The sequence below is a fragment of the Xyrauchen texanus genome, chromosome 29 (genome assembly GCF_025860055.1).
Source record: "Xyrauchen texanus isolate HMW12.3.18 chromosome 29, RBS_HiC_50CHRs, whole genome shotgun sequence".
Taxonomy (NCBI): Eukaryota; Metazoa; Chordata; class Actinopteri; order Cypriniformes; family Catostomidae; genus Xyrauchen; species Xyrauchen texanus.
In genome coordinates, this window is record NC_068304.1 from 22069813 (window position 1) to 22089077 (window position 19265).

At 39.2% G+C, this 19265-nt stretch overlaps 1 protein-coding gene across 4 annotated transcripts in view; it reads right to left on the reverse strand.

Moving 5' to 3' along the window:
* Positions 1 to 16070, reverse strand: part of LOC127623161 (membrane-bound transcription factor site-1 protease-like) — a 42855-nt gene extending 26785 nt beyond the window's left edge. For 2 of the 4 annotated variants that reach the window (XM_052097452.1, XM_052097449.1), the window contains exons 1-3: positions 15924 to 16070; positions 11244 to 11750; positions 6379 to 6636 (exon numbers count right to left, since the gene is read on the reverse strand). In XM_052097452.1, the coding sequence (XP_051953412.1) occupies positions 6379 to 6636; positions 11244 to 11427 (442 nt within the window). In that variant the 5' untranslated portion in view covers positions 11428 to 11750; positions 15924 to 16070. The other 2 variants (XM_052097450.1, XM_052097451.1) reach the window with 2 other exon arrangements.
* Positions 16071 to 19265: the final 3195 nt, after the last annotated feature.

A 19265-nucleotide genomic window follows, 5' to 3' on the forward strand; every position in this document is an offset into this window, starting at 1 on the left:
AGCTCATAGGGCTATCTTACTCAAGTGGAAAGATCCTGCTCCTCCTTCCCACTCACATTGGATTAGGGACATTATGTCCTGTATGAATTTAGAGAAAATACGGTACACCACCCAGGGATCTGAGAATAAATTTGACAAAATATGGCGCCCCTTCTTGACATTTTTTGAGAAACCAACTACAACAATATCAGAGTAGCTACCCTCTTTTCCTCTTTTTTTTTTTTTTTATTTATTTTTGTTTATTTTTTATTTTTTATTTATTTTTTTCTCATACTTCGCCTTATACCGTTATGTACTACAATTTGGATGTGTGTTTTAAATCATCTCTAGTAGGATTTCTTAAATGCAGGCTTGTTTGTAATTGGATGGAAGGGTGGGTTATGGGCTGGGTATGTTCGGTTTAAAAAAAAAGGAAAATGTGTATATTGCATCATACATTAATTGTTTTTGTAAAGTTGTCATTCAATAAAAAAATCTTTGAACAAAAAAAAATAAAAGTCCAGTGTGTATTTCGGCATCTTTATAATTAAAAGTCCTATATTGTGTACCACTTTTTTTCTTTGGATAATTATTGATTGCAACTGGAGTAGCACAAATAACTGCATTTGGGTATTTCATTCAATTTGCAACTCTTGTCGTATCTGTGTCTGGTCCATTGGTAGCAGTAAAGATCTAAGGCAATATTTTAAAACAATAATTAAAAAAAAATTATATACATACATATACAGTGGGTATGGAAAGTATTCAGACCCCATTAAATTTTTCACTCTTTGTTATATTGCAGCCATTTGCTAAAATCATTTAAGTTTAATTAATTTTTTTTCCTCATTATTGTACACACAGCACCCCATATTGACAGAAAAAACACAGAATTGTTGACATTTTTGCACATTTATTAAAAAAGAAAAACTGAAATATCACATGGTCCTAAGTATTCGGACCCTTTGTTCAGTATTTAGAAGCAGCACCCTTTTGATCTAATGCAGCCATGAGTCTTTTTGGGAAAGATGCAATAAGTTTTTCACATCTGGATTTGGGTATCCTCTGCCATTCCTCCTTGCAGATCCTCTCCAGTTCTGTCAGGTTGGATGGTAAACATTGGTGGACAGCGATTTTCAGGTCTCTCCAGAGATGCTCAATTGGGTTTAAGTCAGGGCTCTGGCTGGGCCATTCAAGAATAGTCACGGAGTTGTTGTGAAGCCACTCCTTCGTTATTTTAGCGGTGTGCTTAGGGTCATTGTCTTGTTGGAAGGTGAACCTTCGGCCCAGTCTGAGGTCCAGAGCACTCTGGAGAAGGTTTTTGTCCAGGATATCCCTGTACTTGGCCGCATTCATCTTTCCCCTCGATTGCAACCAGTCGTCCTGTCCCTGCAGCTGAAAAACACCCCCACAGCATGATGCTGCTGCCAACACCATGCTTCACTGTTGAGACTGTGTTGGACAGGTGATGAGCAGTGCCTGGTTTTATCCACACATACCGCTTAGAATTAAGGCCAAAAAGTTCTATCTTGGTCTCATCAGACCAGAGAATCTTATTTATCACCTTCTTGGAGTCCTTCAGGTGTTTTTTAGCAAACTCCATGTGGGCTTTCATGTGTCTTGCACTGAGGAGAGGCTTCCGTCAGGCCACTCTGCAATAAAGCCCTGACTGGTGGATGGCTGCAGTGATGGTTGACTTACTACAACTTTCTCCCATCTCCCAACTGCATCTCTGGAGCTCAGCCACAGTGATCTTTGGGTTCTTCTTTACCTCTCTCACCAAGGCTCTTTCTTCCCCGATAGCTCAGTTTGGCCGGACGGCCAGCTCTAGGAAGGGTTCTGGTCGTCCCAAACGTCTTCCATTTAAGGATTATGGAGGCCACTGTGCTCTTATGAACCTTAAGGGCAGCAGAAAGTTTTTTGTAACCTTGGCCAGATCTGTGCCTTGCCACAATTCTGTCTCTGAGCTCTTCAGGCAGTTCCTTTGACCTCATGATTCTCATTTGCTCTGACATGCACTGTGAGCTGTAAGGTCTTATATAGACAGGTGTGTGGCTTTCCTAATCAAGTCCAATCAGTATAATCAAACACAGCTGGACTCAATTGAAGGTGTAGAACCATCTCAAGGATGATCAGAAGAAATGGACAGCACCTGAGTTAAATATATGAGTGTCACAGCAAAGGGTCTGAATACTTAGGACCATGTGATATTTCAGTTTTTCTTTTAATAAATGTGCAAAAATGTCAACAATTCTGTGTTTTTCTGTCAATATGGGGTGCTGTGTGTACAATAATGAGGAAAAAAAATGAACTTAAATGATTTTAGCAAATGGCTGCAATATAACAAAGAGTGAAAAATTTAAGGGGTCTGAATAATTTCCGTACCCACTGTATCTCAGCTTTTGACACTTAGGACAATTGAGGGACTTGTAAACAACTATTATGCATGGTGCAAACATTCATTGATGCTCAAGAAGACAACACACTACTATATGCATACTCTGCTTTATGTAAATATCTGCTTATGTAGATTCTAAAGAGTGTACTAAATAAAATAAAAATCTTTTATCTCTTATATTTGTATAAATAATGAAAGGGGTGTGAACATCTGAGACAAAAGAGAATGCAAACTTATCTTCTCAACTATACAGTATATACTGTTTATTAAACCTTCGATGAATAGGTTATCAGCTGACTTCTTTTTCTTCAGCTTTCCATTTGGTTTCTCAATAGCAATCTAAACTGAAAAAATCTGTGATTTGGCTACTAAAAACAGCCATTTGGCTCATTAATATTTCAGTTTAGGAGTCAATGGCTCATAAGTTAGTCTGGAGCCCTGCTATGCCTGCACAACACCAGCTCCACACCTTCACAAGCACTCACATTTAAAACGCTGCACGTGCAAACAATCTGTTGATCTCATTAAATCACAGTTTATGCTGTTAAATAATCTCATTAGGACATGACGTGATTTTAATCGGTGCACTGAATGTTTATGTAATGACATTCGTTAGTCAGATGGTATCGATCTTTGGTATCAGAGCATTTTTAGGAGTATCGGTACATGAGCGTGGTATCGGACCGATTCAGATACCAGTATCAGTGTATCCCTACATTAAGTCTACATTCATATGCACTTTGAAATTTTGGTTATTTCTCCTCTTTTCCAATGTGCCTACACCCCAATAATTGGCACTTGCAGCAATATTTAAATTAATATTCCAAAAGTAAACAGTGTTGAACAATAACAAATATTAAATATGGGCAAAATAAATGCACAATGCAATATTCCCTCATCTCATTTGTCTAAAACCAGCCTAGCCAGTCAAATCTCAACTTCCGTTTTATTAGCCCCTTGAATAACTGCCAGTGAAACCAGGGACAGGTAGCCTCAGATTTCACGAATATTTCCACCCTTTTTAAAACAATGCAGAGAGATAATAGTGATTGGGCCTTCACATTGATGTAGAAGAGATGAGGTGAAGAGTGGAAAAAGCTCTTGTATAGAGCAGTTCTCAGAAAGGAACCGTAGGTGTCTAAGCGTGGCTGAATTGCAGAGCTAACCACCTCGACCGGTTCCGACATGTCACGATTCCTTTCTGGCTGATTACTGCTCATTAATTCCCGCTAGAGCTACAGAGACAAGACTAGAGCATATACTGTAACTATATTACATTTCAATCTCTGACTTTCACTCTTGTAGGGCTGACCCTGAAATAATTTAAATGATAATTACTTGCATATACGCTCTCAAACCATGACCAGGGGTTATCATTAGAGGTAGTTTGGTGTTAAGAACAAATACATAATAATTGGCTTAGTTGGGTCTCTTTTCATAAGCTGTGGTATGTATAAAGTGTGGTTGAAGAGCTAGAGAGAATAGCTGTTTCCATTCAAGTTGTCCAAATTTTATTTATGCAGAAAAAAAACACAATATCGCAAAAACAACGTGTGAATAAAGACGGGTTTCCATCCCTTGTGTTCAAAAGAACAAAATCTAAATCACTTCTGGATAAATTGTAGCCACTGTGACTCTTTTATTACAAAAATTCTAATGGTTTAGAGCACACAGACAAAACATTTAAAGAACTTGTCTCATGTCTGGGAGTGACAGCGTGTCACACTATTCCGGGAGCACCATGTGTGTGCGTTACACCATATTTATGCCTTTGCTGTGCAGAACTATATGATATTTTTCAAAAGTGTCAATAAACCTGCTCTTCGGCACAGTTCAAGTTTGTGTTCAACTTATTTGCTCGGCAAACTCTGTGCAGGCTTTGGATTTTGTAGACACTGTTATTTTAAGATGTCCAGAGCAACATTTCAGATCCGATGATTGGTCTGCTGGTTTATTGTCACAATACTTCTTTTTTTTTATGCACATATTGAATTCCTAATGAATTCAATAAGAGTGTATTGATAAATATGCTTCTATCGTAGTTTATGCACATTTCTTTTTATCAAATAAAAAAAAATTATCCTCCTCAATTAAGATATTATTATTATTATTATTATACAGGAGCGGAGCTAGCTAGTAAACAATAAATCATTCTTCTGGGGTCTTTTGACACTGATGGTGGATTTGCAAAGTGGGTAACACTGCATTTTATCACCTAAAACTCTTCTGGGAGTTGTTTCCTCCACTCCATGAGGTAAACAAATACTTCCTATTCAGTTCAAACCCTGCTGCTGTCATCATCCGTAAGAAAGCTGGGGAAGATCAAATTAATTATTTAACACTTCTTTAAAATCACAAACTCACAACAGCACTATAGGGCTCAAGTGAGACAGGAACCTTTATAAATACCAGACTTCACACACTTTGTGCATTGAATTTCCATGACGCTTTCAATTATATGTGATTGATCAATCCTTTTGATTCATACCAACTTACTTATAAATCAATTAGATCAATTTATGAACTAGTTCAATCAATTTATATTTAAAACCAAGACTAAAGATCAAATCACTCACTGACATGTATTATGGCATTCAAGCGAGATTAACTCTACACAAGGGAAATATCTAGTCAATATATAAGAGCAGAGACAAAAAATACAAAGTGTGTGCTAAAAGTACTTTTAATAGTACAGAGAAAGAAAAGAAAGGAGCTGCAAAACTGTAGCAATTCATGCTATCATATGGTCTGATGAAACTACTATTCACATCCAAACACATTTGTTCTTCTAATCTCAAAATCACTATACGCTTGGGGAAGCTGGCACAAAATCAAACCGATCCATTAGTTCAGCACAGCAGTCACATAAACAAATGCATTTAAAACACAAATATGCCTGCTACAAAAATAAAGCATTTGCCTTCAACCAAACACTGTGCTCTTGGCAGATCAGCAAGACAGAAGTTCTGTAAGGGTGTAATGCCAACATCGAATGGCACCATGTAAAGTTAGAGGGACAGTCCTTTGGAGCAGCCTGGGGTTAAGTCCATTATCAAAATCTTTAATGCCGAGTTTACACGATTATAGGCCCGATATTCACTCACTGACAGTTTTGTGGAGATCGCTGACAAAAGCCTGAAATCTCTCCCGAACGTAATCTATGAATTATCAAAGACGCAATCTGAGAGAATCGCACACACGTCGCCGATGTAAGCGAGATATCTAGAATGTTAAATATCTGGACCTGTCTGCAATTCCAAATCGCACAATGTGAAATGTATTTTGACTGAACACAACTGCAGCGTTGACCTACAGACAGTGAGTGAGCAAGAAACGGGGCACGGGAAGTTTCAGTGGGAGGAGTCCTGAAGTACCTGCAACAGAACATCAACTAGCATGGCTGCGGTATCAAGAAAGTCTCATTGGACCGAATAAATGGAGGAAAATTTAGTGGAACATTGGCATGAGCACCAGTGCCTATTTGATGTTTCATCTGAACTGTATCACAACTGGGTGGAGAAAGAGAAGAGTTGAAGAGAAATTGCCAATTCTCTTGGAGAGTCAAGTAAGCAAATAGGTAGATTTTTCAGTAGGAGGTACTTTTTATATTGTAACCAAATAAAATATATGATGCCTTGAGGCGATTAAAAACCATACACATCATATTCTGAAATGCATAACATATGATCATGCATTTGTTTTCGTATCTCGTATCACTTCTCGTGTATACTCTGTTGTGAAACATAATTTGGAGTCCAAGCAGAGTCGTCTGGGATTCGTCAACAGTGAAATGTTTTGTAATGTGTTCTACCCCTGTTGCCGATTCCTCATTTAATTTGAAAACTCTAATGACAAGACAGACCGTTGTGTAATATGAATGGTACCACAATCCGATGTCTTTGAAAGTCATGTAGTGTGTAGGAGGCATAATGGGGTTTGTAAAGGTAACTCTTCAAATACCAGTTCTGAATGTCAGTGTTATGAAGTACAGTACTACTTACAGTCAGTCACTTTGAGGCTGCGGAGGACCATGCGCTGTGGCGTCACTCGCTTGATGTAGGGGTGGTCCTGCAGGTTGAGCAGACTGCTACGGACATCCTGCCGGATCTCCACCACCTCAAAGTCACTGGGGTAATCGCTGGCAGGATTTTTCCGCCGTACGATACGCCAGTTCACCGCATCTACATCTCGCAGGGCGCTGCTGATGAAATGACTGCGAGCTTTGGCTGTGAAGTAACCGTTAAATGCAACAATGTACTCTAGAAAAGAGACAGAGGGAGAGCAGAAGACTGAGACATGGTCTGATCCTGCAAATCTTATACAACTACTGCAGTTGCATTACTTCAGGCCCGCAAGTTCTACAAAGTTAAGCAAACTGGCATTAAAAGAATATCTATTTACTGACAGGGAGACGCTCCTCAAAAAGCATGTTGAATCATCATTCAAACGGATTCAATCTTGCATCAACAATCACATTCAGACTTTAAAGGGTTAGTTCAAAAAATATTTTTTAATTCCATCATCATTTACTACTCACCCTCATGTTATTACAAACCCATATGTTGTTCTATTGTGGAACACAAGAGGAAATAATTAGCAGAATTTTAGCCTCAATCACATTCACTTTAATTGCATCTTTTTTTCCATGCAATGAAAATGAAGTGTGACTGAGGCTAAATTCTGTCAAACACCTTTTGTGTTCCAGAAAAGAAACAAAGTCTTACAGGTTTGAAAACATCATGAGGGTGAGTAAATGATGACAGAATTGTATCTTTGGGTGAACTATCCCTTTAGCAGAAATACAGTTAAAATTGCTGGTGAGTGAAAGCAGGTTGGGTAAAGGAACATTTTAAAAGTTTATGCAATTAATTTGCAACAAACCTCAACATTGTTAGTATGCCTTGAAATGGGGTTGTACTTCAGAGTGCTTTGTGCGACTTAGAAAATGTCAAAGAGTACAGGGGAAAATGCAAGAAAGCATGAAAGCTCAGGGATTTAATGGCTTTGGGGAGTATACATTATTGTCTTGTTTGAAGGTTTGACAGCCAACATGGAAAGACTTTTCATTTGTAAACGTATAGGCTTGATAACCAGCTTATTCAATCTTTGTTGTTCTGCATTTTCTTTATTTATATAGAATATATGCCTGTTTTTAGACAAAGGAAACCTACTAAATTGGTCCTGTTTATCAACTTAATTGTCAAAAATTAAAACTATTACCACATAAACTGACTACATTGCCAGTCTCACCATTCATAGATATGGTTGAAGGAAATAGGAATGAAAAAAAACTTTAGAGGATGGCATAAAAGGCACATTCATAGACCAGTAATCAGGCCACTATAAATGTCATGTTATGTTCTGGTTTTGTATACCACTCCCCCCACATAAACATATACGCCACACCCAATGTAATAAATTACGGGCCCACTGAAAACAATGCAGGTTTAAGATGAAGTCTAAAGAATGCACAGCCAACACACTCTGGGCTAGCCGCCAGTGAACACACAAACAAACCATCCAAGAAGACGGCATGATCTAGCAAATAAACGGGCAGCTTACTGACAGAGATCTGCAGTACAGTGGGGTACATTATACCACAGAAACAGACAGTTTGACCTGAAGCACTAATGTTTCATCCTGCCCTAAATTTCACAGAGCAGGGCAACTGCTGCTTTAAACCCACAATAAACGTAATAACAGGCTGATAGCTAAAATGTATGTCATTATCAACACTAAAAACTAAATTGCAGCACTAAATTATGTGTGCGAACATGTAGTTCTATGGGGAATTCAATATTCTCCACGTGGTTCCAAAGTTTAAAACAAGTTAACCAAATGCACTGATTTAACCCACTTTTGTTACAAAATATAGTAGTTGCTGGAGCAGACAAAACAGCAAAGGTTGTATCAAAGAACTTAACAAAACACACATTAAAAGTTTAGTCATTGACAATTATAAATAGACAGATTTAAACCTGACTGATTACTCAACAGATATCTTGTCATTATGAGATAACCATACCTGCTTGACCAGTTAACAGAAATGTTAGAACATATTTGTGTGAGTTCCAAAATCTGTTGTGTAAATTAAGAGCTAATTTCAGAAATGTTTTGCACAATTCATTACCTTTCAAGAGTATATATATATGGTATATGCATATTGTATATATAAAATAATGTGCAAAAGCATTAAGCACATTAGATGCATCACAAAAAGCATTTGTCTTAAGACAGTTTATTTTTCTCTTCTGCTTTAGTGTTTCATTAGGAGTCCAGCAACAGATGGTATAGACCTGTTTCCCCATTTAGGCTACACCCGTTTAGGACAGATTTTACATTGGAAATCAAGTGGGGACCCACCATAGTAAAAACGTAACCTGTATTTAATGTATCCTGGGATGCATTTCCTTTTATGTTGCATAGTTTTGTTCATGGTTTTGCATCAAGGACATGCATCAAGTGACATTATTTTTGTTGTTGAAATCTACAGGAAGTTTTCTCTCCCCCCTTTTAAAAATTGAAGAGCATATTTACTTATATGAGCTCTTTAATATCCCGTTTGTTTCCTAATTTCAAACAGGACACACATATTACACAGAAGGAAAGGCTCCTTATTACCATGGTTAGGTCAGTGTAGCTAGTCTTAAATAATAGTAATAATAATAAGAATAATAACAAATTATAGTATTTCTGAAAAATAAATACTAGCTGAAACATCTTGAAACTTTTAACTACAACTGCCACTGTTGATATAAAATAAGGTCTAATAGATTCTACCTTTAGATGATTTCATATGAAACTATAACATTGTCAAAATATAACAAACTCATGTAAAATCATGAAACAAATATGTAAAGGTGATGGTGTGTAATAATTTTTTTTGGCACATAGCACAGTGTTGCTCTCTTCCTCCTCAGTGCTGTTTGGCATGCCAGGGCTGCCTACTGTTGGAGAGATTCGACTTAAGTTTCCCATAATGCGTTAAACAAGAAAAGTCTCAATAGAATTTAAATTGGTCAAATCAGTTTTGATGTCTGCGCACCGCAATATCGAGGGAAGCCCTGTTGTTGCACGTGTGCGCCAGAGAGAAGAGCAGATCATGATCCGAGCTTGTTACACTAGTGCGAAAGTGCAGATTAGAAGCCTTTAGCTGTTTGCGAGATTATCATGAAATCTGCCTCGGCAGTCCTAAATAGGCTTTCACTTGGGCGGCCGCCGAAATATCTTCAATGGGAGAACCATGGCAGGAATACCAGAAAGAACCAGAAACCAGTATACCGCTGCAAGCCTAGTCGCTTCACATAAAAACAGGCGATTTTCAGCACCCAAAAGAAATCATACAGTAACAAAAGGACATAGTTATAAATGCATGTCATCATGAAACAGAGACCCTCCCCTTGAAATACGGTCCAATTGGTCATAGGAGACATATTTAAGCAACCAGGTGTAAACAGCAATGTGCAGGCATGAAAACTGGTCAGGGGTAAAAAATTAAAAAATTTAAAAAAAAGGTGAGAAGGATACGCCAGCAAAAAAATCCAATCAACTTTATTTATATAGCACATTTTATAAAACAACAAGGTTACTAAAGTGCTGCACAAAGAATAAATAGAAAATATAACACATAAAACACATAAAATATGGGGGCCATTTTAATGTGTGGAGGCAAGTCATTCCACAAAATGTAAGAGGGGTCTGTTTTTATTTTTCACCTGAACCAGAGTCTCAAGGGCCCGTTTTCTCTGTTTAGCAGCATGTAAATGGAAAATGGTCTGAACTTATATAGCGCTTTTTTAAACCTTAGAGATTACCAAAGCGCTTTACACTGTGTCCCAATCATCCATTCACACACACTTATACACCAATGGCGGCAGAGCTGCCATGCAAGGCGCTAGCCTGCCATTGGGACCAACATGGGGTTCAGTGTCTTGCCCAAGGACACTTCAGCATGTGAAGTCATGTGGGCCGGGAATCGAACCACAAACCCTGTGATTAGCATCCGACCCGCTCTACCACCTCAGCGGCTGTCTCAGCCTTGCGCTCTTCTAAATAATGAAACTGGCAACATCACTGTATCTGACAGCACAGTTAACATTGTAAGCTAACTTACCTCAGGCTTGCTTTCCGACGTGCAGTTCGTTCGGCAGTTTGTCCAGTTGTCAGACAAGCGGTGTAGCAGACTTTGAAGAAGAAAAAAACCTGCCCTACTCTGACTCGGATTGGCTGTCAGGTTTCGGCATTAGGAGTGATGATTGGTTACATTGCAAAGTTTATGGTAACTAGCAGGTAAATGCTGGCCACGACACCCCACCCCCCATAATATTTACTCATCGGATCTGCACAAATCACGTAGGTGACCCATTTTGGTTTCAAAACGCAAATTTAGTTAAAAGGTGAGGAGTTTTCATGCCTGAATGTGTCATTCCGGACCACATGTGATCTGATCACCTGAGGCACATCTTAAAACCAGTGTAAACAGGGTCATTGAGTTTGGGAATACATGACTACTGTCGACAGAAGCAATTGAGTCAGCCTAAACAAGATCATAGACCACAAAATCCTTGGAATAACCTATCTACAAACAACCTTGAAAAACTGTGCACAAGTGTACCTAGAAGTATTGGTACTTTGGGTGGTCATTAAATATTGATTTCGTTTTTTATGTTTACTGTACTTTGTATGAAGTTAAATACACATTTTTCATGGCATTATTTTGCAAAACATTCTCACTACAAAACATTTTTTACAACTATGTATAACGGTGTCTGCATTATTTTGGACAACCTGCTGTCTAAAGTTGATCCACTGAAAAATCCTCATCAGTTGCCCACTATTGAAGACAATGATATAAGACTTCACTTACCATGCTTAACCACTTTGGTAGAAAAGTTCAGTTTGAGTGTGAGCTGTGAGCAGTTCGGGCTCAAGAGTGCATCAGCATTTAGCAGAGGAAAGAGAGTGGAGAGAGGTCCACTCTCTTTCTCTGTGCCCACCAGAGGCAAAAGACCCCCAAGCATGGCCATAAGCAAACACAGCCGTATGCTCATGGTCCCTGTGGTCCGTTTCAGCTAATTTCCCGTCCAAAGATGCATGTGTCCGCAAAGGTAACAAACTTAAAGTTGCAGTTTTAAAAAAGCTTAGGTCCAGAACTCTAGCAAGCCTGAATAACACATGGCTTGAGTTTTCATTTCTTTCTGCGTTTCCTCTCCATTGTGTGTTGCAGCAGAGGTGATCAGTGTGGCAACCTGAAGAGAAGAAGGGGGGCCATCTTAATGAAAAGGTAACAGGAAAAAAAATACTACAGTAGATCAGGAGGGGTATTCATCTGGTAATGGGCTGCTTCCCAATGACCAAGGTTCTTGTCTTCTTCCTGTCAACAGATGACACAAAACAATAGTTAGTATCTCAATAAGGAGCTTGCTGCCACATGATATAGACACACAGATGACATTTCATATTTTCAAAGAATGTGCTTTTCAACAGGCATATTTTTCAAAACATCACTGCAAACTAGAAGAACCAACCAAGCAAATGTTACCCTTAACTTATAAGTGTTTTCTAATAATGCTATTTGATGTAGCCCAATTTTTTTCTTGCCGATTCCCACACAAAACCATCTGTAACCAGATTTTGAAATTATTTCACACGAACTTCTATAGAGTGACGCCAATAATCCACCATATAGTGTTAGCTGTAGGATACAGGCTTATAATGTGAGGAACGTTTTCCTGCAAAACATGGTCCCCCACCCACAGGCAGGCTTCCAGGGTCGTAATTTCCAACTAACTCCAGGCTGTGAATTCCTGTCTTGCAAGAGGTGGGATTACCTCAGATAACACTGGGCTGTTATGTAATTCTGTTTCAGCCTAGTTCACAACCTAAAGTTTAACAGCTAAGCCAACAATATACACACCATATTGTTTTTTATTATAAATCACCAGACCAACACAGCTAGTTACAGCTACATAAAAAATGGGTGCAAGACCATAACATATCACAGGGGTCGGCAACCTACCAGTATTGTGTGTCAGTGTGCCAGTATTGGCATGAGGATGGGTAATCACTGGCATGGCAGCAATGGCGAAAGAGGATATTTATATATATCTTATTTATATAAAGTTTGCACCAGCATTCCAATCAACTTCATGATGTTATCCTTCCTCGTGATCACACAGTGTGATTTCATCAGTTGAATGGGAGCCTAAACACTATTAAAGTGTGATGAGACTTGCGTTGGGCGTGCAAGCCATTCAAGCATTACAAGCAAGCAGCACTTCACGCGAATAAAAGTCCCCACTTTGCTTCGGTCAGGCTGCGAGGATGACAGCCTACATTCATATTTCATTTGTTTCTTTTTGTTTTCAGAACAACACGTGATGTAATAAGGAAAACACCATTATTAATCCTTGAGATTTCCAACCCAGCATACAGGTACACCCTCCTTAAACCATGGTCACAGAGAAAACATAAACCCACATCATGCGGTTCAAAAATCATAGTCTATTCAAAATATAAATTAAACCTGGAACTAAAGTTTTAGGATTTTGCAGGTGTGATTCACAAAAAGGGCCAAATAGTTGATCTGCTTGTGAATGGCTTGCACACACAGTGCAAGTCTTGTCACACTTTAATAGCGTTTGGTCTCCCATTCAGATGATGAAAATATGCTGCATGTCATGAGGAACAGGGCCGCCTGCAGTTGTATGGTCATATGTACAGTGCATACCACGAGTGCTCTGACTGACCTGAGAAATATTTACTCTCAGAATATTTTATCAATCATGAAATGTGTCCCATATTTCAGTTGTCTGTTTAAAACAACTAACAATGCCCAATTTGCAAATTAATAATTATTTTGAGTCAGTTGAATTGGCCAAACAGGCTTGCAAAACAGTCTGAATCGGTTTGTGATTCAGTACAATCCGTTCAGAGCACTTTCTCACTGAATAATTTGGAGTGGTTTCTCACACATTAAAACAGTATCAAGATATTTACAAATACAGTGATGGATACAGTGTACATTTACCTACACCCAACTGAAACAAAAGGCTGTCTTTTTGAGAGGAAATGTTGAGAAACTTCAGGTAGTGCTGTGTCATGTGAACAAGGGGCTGTTCAAACTGAACGTGTTTTTGCATCCACTCGCACTGTTTTTCAATCGTATTCCATATAAACAGTAGCTAGATGGATGTCTTTTGAAAACCGCATCACGTTTCACTGTGTTTTTATCATCTCACAGGAGCACTGCATTTTTAGAGTGGTGGTGGCGTAGTGGGCTAAAGCACATAACTGTTAATCAGAAGGTTGCTGGTTCGATTCCCACAGCCACCACCATTGTGTCCTTGAACTCCAGGTTGCTCCGGGGGGATTGTCCCTGTAATAATTGCACTGCAAGTCGCTTTGGATACAAGCATCTGCCAAATGCATAAATATGTAAATGTGTGTCAAAAAACGTCTTCAACTGATAAAAACGCATCTTGAGACACTTGCTCTCTGCTTTATTCGTGTGGTGCGTTTTGCTTTTTTAGCACGAAAACGCATCAGTCTGAACAGTTACTGGAAGAAATGCTTTAGCCAATAGTTACATGAATGCTAATCATACTCGAGAAAAATAAATGAATGCTTATCTCAAAGTCACCAGAATTAGGGGGCCTGGGTAGCTCAAGCCTGACTACAAACCCTGGAGTCGTGAGTTTGAATCCAGGGCGTGCTGAGTGACTCCAGCCTGGGCTCCTGGTTGGTAGAGAGGGTAGAGTCACATGGGGTAAATTCCTCATGGCCGCTATAATGTGGTTCGCTCTCGGTGGGGCGTGGCGCATATAGAGAGTAGCGTGAAGCCTCCTCACATGCTCTCTTGCGTTAACGCGCTAAACAAACCATGTGATGAAATGTGCAGATTGACCATCTCAGACGTGGTGGCAATTGAGATTTGTCCACCGCCACCCGGATTGAGGTGAGTCACTACGCCACCACGAGGATTTAGAGCACATTGGAAATTGAGCATTCCAGAATTGAAGGCTTTATTGGTTTTTTTGGGGGGAGCATGCCCCCGGACCCCACTAGATATAAGGATTATTAGGCAGATTTCTGTGCATACACTCATTTTAAATCCTGCAGGCGTCCCTGATGAGGATTACATAAATATGCAGATTGGAATGCGGTTACGAAAAACTTAATATAAATAAGAGTCTGTTTCTCTCTCGCTGTTACTTGCATGCTAGTTATTACCCTTTGAGCGATTTTGAAAAATGTATGACATAATATATGAAATATTGAAAATTCCACACAATTTTGTGATCAGTAATCAAATAAGAACATTTGTGACATTAACTGTGTTGTACAAATGGACAGTCTTTCATTAAAAGCACTTTCAAAAGATGCTCTGTGAAAATTTACATCCAGGATCATAATTATACCATAATCATCAGGTTTTGTACACATTTTTCAATCAAACTGTTCTGCTGATAATACAATTTATAATTAAAAATAAACAATTAAAATAAATGAAATATTGACTCATAGCTACTGACCAGGAAAATAAAAAAATGGCACTCAATGTCAAAAAGGTTGCCGACACTTGACATAACATCATCAGAGAGACAGAGTACTAACTCAAGAAAAAAAGTGTCACCAAATTATCAAAAACAGTATTAAAAACAAATTACATGGCCAAGTTTAAATGAGGATGGCCATTTAAACTTGGCCATGTAATTAATGTTTTTCTTTTGTTTTTTTTACTGTTTTTGATAATTTGGGGAATTTTTTTTCTTGAGTAAATTTCATAAGATAAATTAAAGTTTATGTATTTAACCAGAAGATAACATAAAATAAAGAGGATAAGCCAGATGCATCTTTTTAATTCTGTTTTTTTAATTTTGGTATTCAACCAAAAGAAAAGGAGGGACTTAAGCCTGTATCTTACAGTCTGTTATCATCATCAAAAAGAATGGCCTGCAACCCATAAAAAGTCCTGCAGAACGAACAAGTAGCCAAATTACCCAAGAAAATTGGCCTGTTGGCTAACTATGGTCAAAACCAGGGTGATGACCATCCCTATACTTCAATAAAACGCTCAGCACATTTTAACCAAAGTTTTGTATTGACACATACCTTTACAGTGCAGCACTCTGTAGTGGATGCAGCATACAGTATTTGCAGCTTACATTGGATGTAAAAAAATTAACTTAAGGAGTCAATAGATGGAAGAATTGGTATGGTTGTGTACGGATCATACTTTGACCAATGGTAAGATCGGAAATGATCCAATGTCTCGCTTTCAACAAACCATAATCTGGATCAGAAACTAGACTACTAAAAATTACAAAACCGCTAGCTATTTCGGTAACTATAAAATCACCAAAAAAGCCGTGCCGATTCTGCGAATAATGTATTTTTTTGTAACAGAAATAGCTTCAAAGGTCATGTTTGTTTTTTTCGCCAAATACACAAACATGTGCCCTCGCCACCATCCTGCAACAAGCTAACAACTAGCATAGCAATGCAGGAGCATAAGACATGACCAACGAGAACATGTCATACTTACTCTCCGCAGAATAAATAACGATGATTCACTTGAAATATGTCGTATCTTATCCTGACTTCGTTTAAGAGCTGTACACAATTATTGTTGTTCCTAATGGCGTTAGCTAGACAATCATCATTTCATTTGCTTTGGAACTGTAACGTGAGAAACTAGTGTTAAACAAAACAAGCAGTAGCCAATCATGGACCGTGGTGTCACAAATTGACACGGGAAGGAAGTGTGTTCCTCCAATGAAAATCCTTGACGCTTTCATGATATTGGCTATTGTGATGCCCATAATGAGTTGCTTAAACAGTCAGCATTGCACAATTGCTTGTAGTGCGTAAAGTATTAGTTGGTTTGTATGCTCTTAAAATATAAACCACAAAAATGTGTTTCGCACCCCCCTGTTACTGACAAGGATACATGGAAGTTTTCTTTCAAGACATCCCAAATCACAGCAACCACAAGAAAGATAAATTTCCCTTGTTATATTGATTAAGCCAGCCCATGGTGGCTTGTTGGTCTTAGCTGGCTTACAATGGTTCACTGGTCTACCTTTCTGACCTAGTTGGTTTTCGGCTTTTCTTAATGGTTGGCCAGCCAATCTACTGACTGGCAATACTGGTGTCCAGTTGGCTGGTCAAAAGTTGTCAGAAGGTTGCCAGTTTGGACAGACTAGAGTCAGGCTAAAATTGATACAGTTTTTTTAAGGATAGTTTGTTGTAAAGAACCTCTCTACTTACTCATTCACACATTCAGTGGAGGGTGCAGCTGAACTAGAGTGCTGCAGCTTCAGGGCCCAGCTAGACTACATTTTTACACACCTACACATATGTATTCAGTTCCCTTACGACTCAGTACACTTGGCATTGCGTCACTAAGCTGATGCATATGGGAGTGTCCTTCTACATGACCTAATTGAAACTTTTCTACAACAATGGCAGGATTGGCTATGGTGTTTAAGCCCTGCACTTTTAGGCACACATTTTTCCGGTCCATGAAGCAGGCACGCGAACACCAATCCTCTTTCTACGACTCATCTCTCGTCTAGAAGCCTTCTACTACTTCGCCATCGGCATGCACGAGTCAGAGGGCGGGATCTTCACGGCAACAAGAAGACTCTATACTCCCCTGCAGTGTTCCGGCAAACATTTACACTCAAAAAAATATTTTAGCCTAGTTTTAAGATGTATCCATTTCAATTGAAAAACAAATTTCCATTTAATTTAATTGAATAGTCTTGAAGAAAATGTAATTAATAAAACTTGCATTTTGTAAGATTTTGTTAAAGATTAGGCAATTCAATTTGATGGAAATTTGTTATTCAATTGAAATGGATACATCACGCAAATAGGCAAAAATATTTTTTTGAGTGTACTCCGCCTTGACACTTCACTGGTCAACGGGCCGCTTCAGCATCCTGATTCCCTGCAGCGCTGCAGTAGGAGTTTTGTATCCTTATTAGCTATTGTGATATTGTGTGTTTATATATATAGCCATATACGTATATAGCCGTGCATTTTAAGTCTAGGCCTTCAGTGCGATTCATGCCTTTAAGAAAACACAGTTTCACAATGAATAAGACACTGTAAACCTATCATACATTACAAGACAGTCAACTAATAATAAATAATAAAAAATTTACATTTTAAAAACACAACCGATGGAGTGCGTACTCCAGGTAGGGAATGAGGTTTTGCCCCAAGTGAAGGAGTTCAAGTACCTCGGGGTCTTGTTCACGAGTGAGGGGACAATGGAGCGGGAGGTTGGCCGGAGAATCAGGGCAGTGGGGGTGGTATTGCATTCGCTCTATCGCACCGTTGTCACGAAAAGAGAGCTGAGCCGAAAGGCAAAGCTCTCGATCTACCGGTCAATTTTTGTTCCTACCCTCACCTATGGTCATGAAGGTTGGATCATGACCGAAAGAACTAGGTCGCGAGTACAAGCGGCCGAAATGGGCTTCCTCAGAAGGGTGGCGGGCTTCTCCCTTAGAGATAGGGTGAGGAGCTTAGTCATCCGTGAGAGCTCGGAGTAGAGCCACTGCTCCTTTGCGTCGAAAGGAGTCAGTTGAAGTGGTTTGGGCATCTGGTAAGGATGCCCCCTGGCCGCCTCCCTAGGGAGGTGTTTCAGGCACGTCCAGCTGGGAGGAGGCCTCGGGGAAGACCCAGGACTAGGTGGAGAAATTACATCTCCACACTGGCCTGGGAACGCCTCGGGGTCCCCCAGTCAGAGCTGGTTAATGTGGCTCGGGATAGGAAAGTTTGGGGCCCCTTGCTGGAGCAGCTGCCCCCGCGACCCGACTTCGGATAAGCGGTTGAAGATGGATGGATGGATGGATCCACATACGAAAGCCAGAACCAAGGAGGTCTAATATGAAGAAAAAGGTCTCTAATATTATTTGCAATGTGGCAGTGACTGCCAACTCGCCAGCATCTCATGCTCTTTGCTTTCAAATGACATAAATCGCTTAAAGTGTGATTGCATGACCCAAGGCCAGCTAGAAGGCCTGGAATGGGACATACAGTTGAAGACAGACGTTTACATACACTTAGGTTTAAGTTATTAAAACGATTTTTTTAACCACAAACTATAGTTTTGGCAAGTCATTTAGGACTTCTACTTTGTGCATGACATGAGTAATTTTTACACCAATTGTTTACAGACATATTGTTTCCCTTTTAATTGACTATATCACAATTCCAGTGGGTCAGACGTTTAAATATACTAAGTTAACTGTGCCTTTAAGCAGCTTGGAAAATTCTAGAAAATTATGTCAAGCCTTTAAACAATTAGCTTCTGAAAGGTTGTGTACTGAAAAATGGGAGAAGTGGCAGTGGTGGCTCAGCGGTTAAGGCTCTGGGTTACTGACCAGAAAGTCAGGAGTTCAAGCCCCAACACTGCCAAGATTCCACTGTTGGGCCCTTGAGCAAGGCCCTTAACCCTACCTGCTCCAGCGGTGCCGTATCATGGCTGATCCTGCCCTCTGACCCCAGCTTAGCTGGGATATGTGAAAAAAAGAATTTCACTGTATATATACAAAAATGTATGTATAATGTGTGACAATAATAAAGGCTTTCTTAATCAAATAAATTTGCCAAGACCTCCCCAAGTCTAGTTCATCATTGGGAGCAATTTCCAAACAACTGAAGGTACCACGTTCATCTGTACAAACAATGGAATTGTAGGATATTTGGTACTGATGAATTAAGAAACAAATTTAGGGTCTTGAAATATGAGAACTAGGAACTAAATTAAACTGTCCTTATTGTACATTTTTCGGTAATTAAATGTATAATAGAATTAGTCGCATTCGACAACCATTATAAATTAGATAAATGACAAATAACTAGATTAGCTTTA